Raw genomic sequence first — 13,483 nt, forward strand, 5'->3', positions numbered from 1 at the left:
AAATTATTTGTCCAAAGTGGAATATTCTATTTTAAATAGAAGTAATTTTTTTTTTTTTTTAAATTGCATTTACTACTTTTGTATTTCAGTTTCTTTGAGTATTTGTTCAGGCCTCTGAGCCACAGTGGCAGGATCATTAGGAACCTTGCTTTAGACATGTATCTTAACTTAGTGCTTTGGTATAATTATCAGTGGCACTTAGCGATCTGTGCTGTAATAAGTTGTTAACCTTGGTAGTATCATTTGAAACCTGATTTGTCACTGGAGTAGCATTGAAAAACAGGATGTCAAAAATGAAAGTGACCAGTTTAAAATGTTTTCTCTCATTTTTTGTTGCCTGCCCTCTGGTGGAGAAGTTTGTGAAATCAACAATTGGTGGTTGAGAAGTCTGGAAAGGAAATTAATAATTGTTTCATTTGGTGTATAAAAAGTTGAATGTATATTTCAGTTTCAGGTTTAGTTTTTAATCTAGTTTATAAACTTTAGAGGGGACAAATGTGGGATTAACAATTTAAGAATACACAGATTTCTTAAAGATTTGCAAATTTGTCTTAGAAATTACGTTTCCCAAAATACTCCTTGTTGTTTCTAAGGGTCTTGTTGAAGTATCACAAAGTTTAAGAACGGAAAATGAAGAGTTTAAGAAGAGATACAATGATGCTACGTCCAAAGCTCTCCAGCTTGAGGAAGATATTGTGTCAGTGACACATAAAGCGATCGAAAAAGAAACTGAATTAGACAGGTATTTCTGATGGTTTTAAAAAATAACTTTATGTTCCAAAAATGTTTTAAAGAAGGTTTTTTTTGGGTCTGTATTAATGTTACTTTAATTCAGTTTAAAGGATAAACTCAGGAAGACACAGTATGAAAGAGAACAACTGGAATGTCAATTGAAGACTGAAAAGGATGAGAAGGAACTTTATAAGGTAGTTTATTCTTTCCATTTCTATTCGTTATCTCTTGCTGTGTAACAAGTGATCCCAAAACTTAGTGGTTAGGGATTTGGTAGCAGCTTAGCTACGTGGTTCTGGCTCAGGGTCTCCTGGTCAGTTGCAGTTAGGATGTTGGTAAGGGCTGCAGTCAGCTTAAAGGCTTGATTGGAACCAGAGGATCTGTCAGGGTGGCTCATGCAAATGACTTTTGGCAGGATGTCCTTCAGTTTCTTGCTGTGTGGCCTCCTCAGTGGCTGCTTGAATGTTTTCACAACATGGCAGTCCGTTTCCCTTGGAGTGAGCTATCCAAGAGAGAACAAGGAGGAAGTCCCAGTGCACTTGGTGACCTAGCCAGCGAAGTTGTATGTTGGTGCTTCTACTTTGTCTTATTCATTAAAGACAAGTCACTTGGTTCAGTCAACACTCAAGGAGAAGGGAATTAAGTTCCACTTCTTGCAGAGAGGAAGTATCAAAGGATTTGGGGACCTTTTAAGACTACCCCATGGTGTATAGTCCCTAAAAGTTTTCAGGGAATTTGCTGGTATTTTAGTTGCTTAGCAGGTAATACATGATAAGTCAGAGATTTAATACTATAACAAGATACTTATTTATTAGAATTTATAAAACCTAATTGTTTTCCCCTTTAAGAACATATAAATCTTAGAACATTAACTTATTTCTGTGATGATCATTATGTTTCAGAGTTTGACTTTTAGAATAATCTTCAGAGAATGTCATTTTAAAAAATAATCTTTCTGGGGTGCCTGAGTGGCTCAGTTAAGTGTCCGACTTCCACTCAGTCATGATCGTGTGGTCTGTGAGTTTGAGCCCCACATCAGGCTCTGTGATGACAGCTTGGAGCCTGAAACCTGTTTTGGATTCTGTGTCTCCCTCTCTCTGCCCCTCCCCCGCTCATGATCTGTCAGTCTCCATCTCAAAAATAAATAAACGTTAAAAAATAATTTAAGAAATCTGACAGATCATTACCTTTTGAAATTGTTCTTCATTTTTAAATGATTCTGAAATAGAATGGTTAGCCTAAATACCAATAATGTTGTGGATGTAAATTGAGACATGTTTATCTTAAGTGTTCTTATCCTGGCAGTTTTTTTTTTGTTTTGTTTTTTTTTAATGTTTGCTTATTTTTGAGAGAGAGACAGAATGCGACTGGGTTAGGGGTAGAGAGAGAGGGAGACACAGAAGAACAAGCAGACTCCAGGCTCTGAGCTATCAGCCCAGAGCCCGACGGAGGGCTCGAATTCACGAGCCTCGAGATCATGACCTTAGCTGAAGTCAGTTCAACCGACTGAGCCACCCAGGTGCTCAGCAGTTCTTGAAGGCAGTTCCAGATGAGGAATTTCAAGAACTTTTTGAGTTAAGTCAGTATTATTTGGAGAGATTCAGTCTCTTGATTAGATTAGAAAAGGGCTTGCTTATGTATTGTGGTATATATTTGATTAGAGAAAACCCTACACCTGTGCGTATATATTTAGTATTTGAGACCTACAATTTGCACGTAGAAACTGGAATATGATTTGTATTGCCAGTGGTTTTTTCCTTTTTATTTGTGGTGGTGGTGGTGGTTTGTTGTTGGGTTTTTTTTGTTTTTTTTTTTAGGAAGATAAAAAAAAAATATTGAATCTACCATGCAACTTAGAGCAGAGAGCATGGATGGGGACGTTTTACATGCCATGGATTATACTCACTTTATTTCTTGAATAGCTTATTCCCAGAGCGTGTGTGTGTGTGCATGTGTGTCACTCTCAAAACAGGAAGAAAAATAGTGATGATTCACTTGTAGGTGGTTTTATGATTTGACCCTTTAAGAATATATATCTCAAAGTAATGTTTGATTTTTGAACAAGATTTTGTGAAAAAGGGAAATACAGATACCTAGAGAAATTGATGTAGTTGGGTTACTGTTGGCGTAGTGTTTTTGCAAACACTCTCCAAAAATGCAGCTTAAACTTTTAAAGTTACAAAGCATTTTTTAACAAAGTGAAAACCTGGCATCTCATAATTTTTTACTCAATGTCACTGTGAATTTCACTGAGAGGATTTCAGGTTTTTTGCCAGGAAAAGACCTGAGCATTATTTCTCTGTGGATAAAGTGCTTTCCGTGTCGTTTTCTTGTTAGCACAGTGGGAGATAATAAGAGAAATACAATGTCTATGTCTTCAGTCACTTCAATTCAGTAATAAAATGAATTCTGAAGGCAGACTAGTTAGTATTGGGAAGGGTTTGGGAAGATCCTAAGTAAACCAGTGATGGTGAAGAGGTGTAGTGAATAATAACCAGGACAAGTTATTGGAAAGAGAAAAGACCTATCCTTAAAATGGTCATTTTTCACACTGCCTTTCTTTTCTTTCTGTTATTAGAATAGGACTTGTGGTGTTTGTAGAGGATTGGTAAGCACATTTTAGGGCAAATCCAAAATTTATTTTTCCTTTACAGCTGTCAATTATTTCTCCCTTAGGTCTTGTGCTTTTTTTCACTTTCTGTGTCTGTTTTACACCTGAATGACAAGTCCTTTGCTAAAAGACTTCGTATCTGGAAGGAAGAGAAAGAATGAGGTGTTTTGGGGATTTTTTCTTTTATAGTGTGATAATATCTCCAGTTTTCTGTAAGCATTATCGGTAGGGATCAAAGTGACTTTGAACTCTTCATTTGAATACACTCTGCCCCAATCTCCCAGCATTCCAAACAGTATTTCATTTGTGTGTTTCCCCAAAACTGGAAGTAAAACTCTTCCTTAGAGACTTTTGTTTTGTGGTTTTTCTTTTTTATGGAAAGGAGTCTCCATTTAGTGTGATAAGACATCGTGTTCTACTTTTAACCTCAGAAACATGCTTTCCTTTCCATATTGTTTATAAAAATAACCAGAGAGATTACTTTTGTCTCTCTCCTCAGCCCCCATTAGATCATATGACCCATCCCTGTCCTATCAGAATTTAGAGGAATTGATAAAACACTTGAGCTGGTAATTACGAAAATTAGATAGTGTTTCTAAAGTGATGCTGCAAAGGTCTTGGCTGGTGACATCTTCAGAAAATCTGGAATTCTTTGCTATTTTTATTATTTTTTTAACGTTTATTTACTTAGAGAGCAGTGGGGAGGGGCAGAGAGAGACAGAACATCTCAAGCAGGCTCTGTGCTGTCAGCACAGAACCCGATGTGGAGCTTGGTCCCATGAACTGTGAGCGAGATCGTGACCTGAGCCAAAACCAAGAGTTGGACACTCAACTGACTGAGCCACCCAGAGACCCCTGGAGTTTTTTTCCATCCTTGTGAGCAGGAATTAGTGTTTCATTAGTCACACATTTAGAGTCAAGTGTGAAAAGTATGTCAATTCATTTCTCTCTGGTACTCTTAACCAAAGCAAGATACTCTTTATAGTGAAAACTAGATATCTATACTCTTTATAATTTCAGTTATGGAATTTGACTTGTGCATCTGTTAATGGGCAAACTGCTGCCAAAGTTCCTGGGAAAATTAATATAGTTGAGTTAATGAATCAAATATATTTTTAGGCACACAGGAAGTAAATGACAGTACTTCTCACCAGCCAGAAATTGAATTGCTTAAGATGTTCTTGAATGTACCCCTTTAGTTTTCCAGAATCTCGCCATGCCTTTGTATCTGACTATATAACAATAATTTGTTCCCCCAACAGCAACCAAATTGATTTGCGTTTTTAAAGAGAACTTAAAAATCTTTAAAAAAAAAAAAAAAAAAAGCATTAATTGGAAAAAAAAAATCAAAGGAGAAAACTTCAAAGATGAGGTAATATTGTTAGACCTTAGATATAATCTCTATGGAAAATTTACAACAACAAAAAATCTTAGAAAGGTTATGTTCTGTTCCCACATATTAGCTAGTTATTTGGTACAACTTGGGTCTCCTGACTCCTGGTCTAGTAGGTCTTCCCATCACTTGATCATATTTGGGCTAAACAGTGGTATTTTGAAATTTGAGTAATTTAGGTTATGGAGTTAGGATATTCTTGACATTTTCAAGCACTGTTAACAGGTACATTTGAAGAATACCGAAATAGAAAATACCAAGCTTGTGTCAGAGGTCCAGACTCTAAAGAATTTAGATGGGAATAAAGAAAGCATGATTACTCATTTTAAAGAAGAGATTGGCAGGCTGCAGTTCTGTTTGGCTGAAAAGGAAAATCTGCAAAGGACATTCTTGCTTACAACTTCAAGTAAGGTAAGTATTTTTGTGATACGTGTTGAAGATTGTAAAACCTGTGTCTATTAAATGTATGCAATATTCTTTGTTTTTTATTTTTAATCTTCCCTTTTCCCAACCTTTTCTTTTGAAAAAGTTGAGTTTTACAGAGAAGTTAGAAGAACAGAACAACGAAAACATGTATCCTCAAATATTTTGCCATCTTTATCTCCCCATTTGTATGACCTTTTTTTCCCTCTGAGTCATTTGAAGTCAGTTGCAGGCATTATGATATCACACCCTAGATATTTTAGCATGTATTCCCTATCTACAGTTGTGGTTCATTATTCTGTATAACCATAAAACCATGATCATACCTAAGAAATTTAACGTTGACAATACTCATTCATAATACAGTTTTAGTATAATCAGATTATCCCAAGTATATATTTTTTATAAAGCGTTTATTTAAAACTTGTAACTGAGACACAGAGAGCATGAGTAGGGGAGAGGCAGAGAGAGGAGGACAGGGAGAGGGGAGAGAGAGAATCCCAAGCAGGTTCCTCACTGTCAGCACAGAGCCTGACATAGGGCTAGAACTCAAGAAACCACGAGATCATGACCTGAGCCAAAACTGAGAGTCAGATGCTTAACTGACTGAGCCACCCAGGGGCCGCTGCCACCCACCCCCCCCCCCCCCCCCCCGCCGCCACTATATATTTATATATAACCTTTACAATTTCTTGACCTGGTGGTAAAGATCCACACATTCATTTGATTATTGTTGTGTTCTTTGCTCTAATCTAGAATAGGGTCCCTATACACCTTTTATGATACTGATATTTTTGAAGAATTCAGGCTTGTCTGAGAAGATGGTTTGTAATCTAGATTTATTTATTGTTTCCTCAAAGCTAGATTTAGGTCATACATTTTTGGCAAGAAAAAGCCTAAATAGATGATGTCTTGTACATGATTTTGCAGCAATACCAAATGTCACATAATGTTGATGTAATATCATTTGTTTAAAGTTGTGTCTGCCTGAATTCATTATATGGGTGCTTTCCCCCTCTTTGTGATTATCGAGTAATATGTAGGGTAATACTTTGAGATTAAGGTAACATCCTGTAATGCCAATAGCTTTTCACCCAGTATTTTTGATCCCTTAATGATCCTCACCTACATCAGTTATTATTAAATTGATTACAAAATGGTCACTTAAAAATTTTTCTTTTACACTTAATAGTAGGTATTCTTTCTTAAATAGTTTTTTTTTTTAATGTTTATTTTTGAGAGAGAGAGTAAGCAGAGCTGGGGAGGGGCAGAGAGAAAGGGACACGCAGAATCAGAAGCAGGCTCCAAGCCCCATGCTGTCAGCACAGAGCCCAACGTGGGCCTCAAACTCAACAGACCAGAGATCATGACCTGAGCTGAAGTCAGATGCCTAGCTGACAGAGCCACCCAGGCGCCCCTATTCTTTAAATCTTTTGATTGAGTCTTGTGTTTTGAATATGTTAAATAGTTGCATCATTCAAAAGTGAAAATAATTACAAAAATATTTACTGTCTCTTCCTAAAAAAACCTTTTTTTTTTTTTTTTACATATACACATATGTAAAGATTTCCCATTAGTTTTTAGTTTATCCTTCTCTTTTTGCAAAAATAAGCATGTGCATACATACACACTCTTAAAAAAAAATAGGTGCCATGCTATATACGTACTTTTTTGCACTTTTTTTGTCATTTAAAATGTGTAGTTTAATGGTTTTCAGTGTATTCACAGAGTTATACAACTAATACTGCAGTAAATTTAGGAATATTTTTATTACCCCCCCAAAGAAACTGTACCCATTAGCAGTTACTCCATATTCTCATTTGCTTCTCCCCCTCCCCCCAGTCCTAATTAATCATTGATTTACTTTTTTTTTTTTTTTTTTTTTTTGGATATATAAAGAGCTTTATATTTATTTCTTTTTTTTAATTTTTTTTTTTTTTAACATTTATTTATTTTTGAGACAGAGAGAGACAGAGCATGAACAGGGGAGGGGCAGAGAGAGAGGGAGACACAGAATCTGAAACAGGCTCCAGGCTCTGAGCTGTCAGCACAGAGCCCGATGCGGGGCTCGAACTCACGGACCGTGAGATCATGACCTGAGCCGAAGTCGGGCGCTTAACCGACCAAGCCACCCAGGCGCCCCTATATTTATTTCTCATGAACCATGAGATCATGACCTGAGCTGAAGTTGGCCGCTTAACCGAATGAGCCACCCAGGCACCCCTAAAATTTACATTTTATAAAAAATTAGAATATTTATAACAGTGTTCCAAAACCTCTTAAAAATTTTTTTTATGGAAAATCTGGACATCTTGTATGAGTACACATATAGATCTTTCTCATTCACTATAACAGCTGTATAGTATCCCTCGTTTAATAGCTGTGTATGTAATTGTTTTTTAGTTGTGTACAGTCCTTAGCTTTTATAAGCATGCCGCTTATGCAAACATCATCCTTGTACAAATATCTAGGCACGTGTATATATCAAAAAAAATTAGTTATTTTCAAATTGCTTTTAAAAAAATTAATACCCCAGCATTTGTATTTGTTAGTGTTTGTGATGGTAGCACAGACTTCCATCGTGGGAAGGATATATAATAGAATTTATAATAAATTCTCAGATAGTCTCAGTTTTAAATAATTTTTCATTATTTTAATATTGTACTGAATCCCTGTAAAGCTAAATTTAATGTCCATACCTTTTATTAATTTTCTTGGAAACTCATAAAAATAAAATTGCTAGATCAAAACCTGTGTGCTTTTTCAAGGTGTTGATGAATGTTATAAAAATCTGGTGAAAAACTACACCAGCTACATGTACATAAGCCTAACCGTTCATGAATTTGCTAATTTCCCTAAAGTCATCTGAATATTGGAGTATTCCTGTTTTTTAATCTTTGTTAATTGAAAGAAATTGATGTTTGTTTTAACTTCTTTATTTGATTGTTGATGAGTGGAGTTTTTTGTTTTTTTTTTTTTTTTTTTTGTATGCATAATGGCCATTTCTGTCTTTAAAAAAAAATTTCACGGTAGGGGTGCCTGGATGGCTTAGTTAAGTGTCTGACTTCAGCTCAGGTCATTGTCTTCATGGTCATGTGTTTGAGCCCTGCGTCGGGCCCTGTGCTCCCAGCTCAGAGCCTGCTTCCCATTCTGTGTCTCCCTCTCTGCCCCTCTCCTGCTCATGCTCTGTCTCTCAAAAATAAACAATTTTTACAAATTTCATGGTTATGCCTTTCTCCAATTTTTTGGGTTTTTTTGTGATTAGAGTTTTTTGATTTGAAAAAAATGCTGATTAGAAAATAATTTTATATTCCAAACATTTTCTTCTAGTTTTATTGTTGCTCTTTTGCTGATGATATTTACATAGTTAGATCTGTTAATGTTGTATCTACAAATATTTTCTTCATCTCAGTGTACATAATTCTTTATATTTCCTTCTAAGGAGCTAACAGTTTTTTAAAAATGTTTATTTATTTTGAGAGAGAGAGAGCGCGCGCATGTGAGTGTGGTAGGGGCAGAGTGAGAGGGAGACAGAGGATCTGAAGGGGCTCTGTGCTGACAGCAGAGACCCTGATGCAGGGCTCGAATTCACGAACTGGGAGATCATGACCTGAACCGAAGTTGAATGGTTAACGAACTGAACCACCCATGCGCCCCAGGAGCTAACAATTTAAAAACCAAGAATGGATTGCACTTTTTCTCAGTTCATATTATTTGTAGTACAAAGATAAAAAATAGGAAACTTGAATAAACTAGATGTGTTGGGCTCATAATATTAAAGGAAATAATTTTATTATGGCAATTTAAACTTTTTTTCTCTCTTTTCTTTTTCTTAACAGTAATTTTAACTTTTTAAGATACTTTTAGGTTAGGTAAGAGGGGCTGATTACTTTTTTATCTTCCCATTGTCTCAACTTTGATATTTGTGTATCAAATGTTTTATTTTTAGAACTAAGTTTTAAATCTGCCCTGTGGTTTCATAACGATATGGTATATGAATATTATATCGGATATGTTTTCGGTTAGTTAATAGGAAACTTAACCAAAATTTTTGTAATTACAGAGAAGTTTTTGAAATTATTTTTATTGGTAATCATAAAAAGTGTGAGTCAGTAAGTAGTTCTAGCTGTTAGAGATTTTGGGGGACAGGAACTTTCATTCAAATTTCTTTTTAACCAGGGATTTAAATATTGGGCATGTTGCTTGACTTATCAACTTAAGTTTACATGTGTTTAATGTGGTAGAGATACTGAGTGCATTGGATTGTTATCTGGGGATTCTAACACAAAGTTCTATCATAAGTTTTTTTAATAGACTTCTGTATTTTATTTAAGTCATGAGTAGAAAACCAGTGTTTAGTTTAAAACTTTGATCTGTTGAAATATGAGTAAAACTTGTTTCTGCTACTGTTTTTACTTTAATGGTTTCGTTGCTAATGTATTTATCTGCTTTTCTTCAGGAAGATACTTTTCTTTTAAAGGAGCAACTTCGTAAAGCAGAGGAACAGGTTCAGGCAACTCGGCAGGAAATTGTCTTTCTGGCTAAAGAACTTAGTGATGCTGTAAATGTGAGAGATAAAACAATGGCAGATCTGCATACTGCACGCGTGGAAAATGAGAAAGTAAAAAAGCAGTTAGCTGATGCAGTGGCAGAACTTAAACTAAATGCTGTGAAAAAAGACCAGGTAAAGTGGGCTAATTTTGAATTTCCATTTTGATCAAAAGCTCACTAGAACTTACAAAATAGATTGGGTTATGTCAGAATAAGGTCAGATTCCTGATCACAGAAATTTAAATTTCCATTCATTTTGTTTAGTCATTGTAACTTCTTGGGTTGAAATTAATGTAAACTTTAAGAAAAACTTAAGTAGGCAAATGCTTAGTGGTTAGTACGAACTGCTCTGTTATTAAACTTTCTGATGTCAGGTATATATTGCTTTGTTTGGAATTTTTTATTTATTAGCTTCATAAAGTGGTATTATGGTTATTTAACAGGGTAATACTTATTCCTCAGGAGGGGGATTGTTCTTTAGTTTTTTTAATGAACCTTAGTCCTAAGAATATAAAGCTAGATTTATTAGGAGCTAATGTGGCTCTGTTGCCCAAACTCCAAAACAAATAAAAACTAGAAGCCAGAAAGAAAAAAGTGAAAAGGAAGTTGGGATTTACTATTACATGTGAGATAGGAGATTTTTATCTTTTATTTTTCTCATAGGAAAAGTCTGATACACTAGAACACGAACTGAGAAGAGAAGTTGAAGATTTGAAACTTCGTCTTCAAATGGCAGCAGATCATTATAAAGAAAAATTCAAGGAATGCCAGAGGCTCCAAAAACAAATAAACAAACTTTCAGACCAATCAGTAAGGACAATTGAATTCTTACCGAATAGTTCCTTTATCAGTATTTTTGTTTACAAATCAAATTTATAGTAGTCTAAAGTTTTATTTATTTAACTAACGTCTACACCCCACACGGGGCTCAAACTCAACAACCTCAACGTCAAGAGTTGTGTACTCTTCTGACTGACCCAGCCTGGCACCCCCAAATTTATAATACTCTAAATATCAACCTTTTGAATATAATTTATCTCTGCATGAATTGAAGTGATTGGCCTAATGTTTGTAATGATATATGTTTAAATTTGAAATTTTTATGTGCTGGAAACCCAAGAAAGGAAGCAAGGGCAGCAGCAGGGGAAAACAGGGAGGGAATGCCCTCTTTCTTGACCGTTTCCCTCTAAGTTCTTGTTAAATGTCTTCGCTTAAAAGCTCTGTACATATTGAATCCCTCCTGTGACTGATGCCTGTCCTCAGTGGGGTTCACTGTTGGTTATCCTCAGAGTCAAAGAGGGTTTCTCGTTGTCATTATTGGGTTCTTCCATCCTACTCATAGCCACTAGATTAGGAAGAGTTAATGTAGCTAATTATTTTGTATTCCATCTGAGAGGGTAAGCAGATTTAATGAAAACAAAGAAATTGTTTCTGTTTTGGTGTGTGATTTATTTATTTGAGAGGGCATGCTGCATGTGCCATTGGTGGGGATGAAGGAGAGAGACAGACTATCTCAAGCAGGTGCCACGCTTCGTGCAGAGCCTGCTGTGGGGCTCAATCCCATGACCTTGGGATCGTGACCCAAGGCTGATTTAAGAGTTGGATGCTTAACTGAGCCATCCAGGTGCCCCTTGGTGTGTGTTTTAATGTGGGTCCTTAAATTGTACTTAAATATAAGGTTTGCTATGTAATGGAATGCTGGAAGTAAAGAAACACATTTAAAACCTGCGGTTGAAAATGATACCAAGTTCTCTCTGCAAACAAAATTTGCTATAAAGACTTTTATTTGTATACTGTATTGATACAGATGATATTTACCCAGAAATGCATGTGGTAAGCTAGGAATGCTTTTGTGAAAAAATATACTTTAAGTATGACCCACATGTATGGGTTTTGGTTGAGGCCTGTAAGTATATTATGACTTTGTAGTAGATGACTTATGAGATTTCTGTGATTGGCTTGCTTTGGTAGTAGTTTGATCATTTGGCAAGGAATACCAAAATAAAGTTTGTGTCTGTTGTAACTTTTAGGTCAGTTAGTAAAGTGATGGGTGTTACCTTTAGTCTTTGCTGGTCTTTAAGACACAATAGCAGCTTTGTAGACTTCTCAGATTTTCTTTATGTGACAATTACTGAAGGAAGGAAATATAACTCATATAACAGTTTGTTGTTACATTTTGAATAGGCCAATAGCACCAGTGTCTTAACAAAGAAAATCGGAAATCAGCAAAAAGTGAATGATGCTTCAATAAACACAGACCCAGCTACTACTGCCTCTAATATAGATGTAAAGCCTTCTACAGGTAAAAATCTTTTAGCCATTTTGTGTAGTGTCCTGCCTCGATGAGTATTGATGCTTATTTATACTGCCTTATTCCAAGTGTGTGAGTCTTAGGGAGCTTCTGAAAATTCTTATGAGAGGATTAAGGCAAAGATAAAGTAAGGGGCTTAATAGTAAGAAAGTCTTACATGTGAAATACATAAAATGAGTGTGAACTAGTATTTATTTTCATGAGACTATTCATAAGTATTAAATGAGCTGGAGTTTGTAAGCTTAAATGGTTATAGCAGTTAGGCTATAGGATAGAAGCCAATAATTGAATTTTTAATTAATATTCCACTAAATCTGTGGAATCTCGAGGCATTTATGGTAATTCAGTTGTATAGTTCTGTTGGAGGGGGTGGGGTGGGGATTAATCTCCTGTTCTATTTATGTTTCTCTCTCTTTTTTTTTTTTATTTAACTTTTTTGACCCGGGTACTATGTGGTTAGTATACCTATTGGTGGGCAAGTTAAATTTTTATTAGTTTATTAACTTCTAGAATAGATTAGGAAGATCTGGTGAATGTATTAACATGACAGTTTGAATTAAGTCTAGGTTTTCACTTGTCCTAATTTCTTTTTTTCACTTTATGTTAAAGATTGACGATAATGGAAGTCAGCACTCAAGTATATAAAAATACATTTCCTAATGTAGTGTTTGGGGTAATTGCTGTTTTAGATTTTTTAAATGTATTGTAAATTTCCCATGCTATTAAATATTTAATCAGGTTCAGCCACTATATAACAGGATCCTGACTTCCATTTATTTACACTTTTTGTAGTATGTAGAGTGGTGTTGTGTAAGTTACTTAATACTCACTGAATAGTAATGAAGGACTAGAAAAATAATTTAAAGTGTTTTCTCAGAGTATGGCTTTCTGTTTATCCTGTGTATTCAGTTACATGAAGAGAACAAGCATGCCATTTAAGAACTATTTTTAGCTGATTAAAAAAATCACTTTTCATTACTGAATGTGATCTTGTTTCTGGCCGGACTGACATTTTAAAAAATCTTGTGTAGAGTTTATACTGTCTTTATTTAGTGTATGATTAGATGTTTTTAAGTAGATATTTCTCTCCTTCATTGTTCCATTTATTGTATCTCACAGTATACTGACCTTTAAGTTATTTTGAACAGGAAGACAATATGGGGGCAAGATAATTTTTAATATTATTTTCTGTCTTGTAATAGCTGAGACAGATTCTGACATTGTAACAAAGGGACAAGTCTGTGAAATGACCAAAGAAATTGCTGACAAAACAGAAAAATACAATAAATGTAAACAGCTCTTGCAGGTAAGCTGGCTCTCTTGTAAGTGTGAGATTTATCAGATATAATGGCTTAGCTTACCTAATATTTATATTTATATTTATATTTACATTTATATTTATATTTATTTATAAATCTTGGGGTTTCTTTTTCGTATCCATATACTGGTATTGAGTTTCACT

The 13,483-nt window shown here is 35.1% G+C and overlaps 1 protein-coding gene across 2 annotated transcripts in view; it reads left to right on the forward strand.

Moving 5' to 3' along the window:
- Positions 1–13,483, forward strand: part of TAX1BP1 (Tax1 binding protein 1) — an 89,413-nt gene that overhangs the window by 39,606 nt on the left and 36,324 nt on the right. For both annotated transcript variants that reach the window (XM_019443678.2, XM_019443679.2), the window contains exons 6-12: positions 594–742; positions 836–926; positions 4,962–5,147; positions 9,619–9,843; positions 10,374–10,520; positions 11,895–12,012; positions 13,224–13,327. In XM_019443678.2, coding sequence (XP_019299223.2) covers positions 594–742; positions 836–926; positions 4,962–5,147; positions 9,619–9,843; positions 10,374–10,520; positions 11,895–12,012; positions 13,224–13,327 — 1,020 coding nt within the window. The remainder of the gene's footprint in view (positions 1–593; positions 743–835; positions 927–4,961; positions 5,148–9,618; positions 9,844–10,373; positions 10,521–11,894; positions 12,013–13,223; positions 13,328–13,483) is intronic.

Source organism: Panthera pardus, unplaced genomic scaffold (assembly GCF_024362965.1).
Source record: "Panthera pardus isolate Hobbes unplaced genomic scaffold, ASM2436296v1 HiC_scaffold_8, whole genome shotgun sequence".
In the NCBI taxonomy this organism is placed as follows: domain Eukaryota; kingdom Metazoa; phylum Chordata; class Mammalia; order Carnivora; family Felidae; genus Panthera; species Panthera pardus.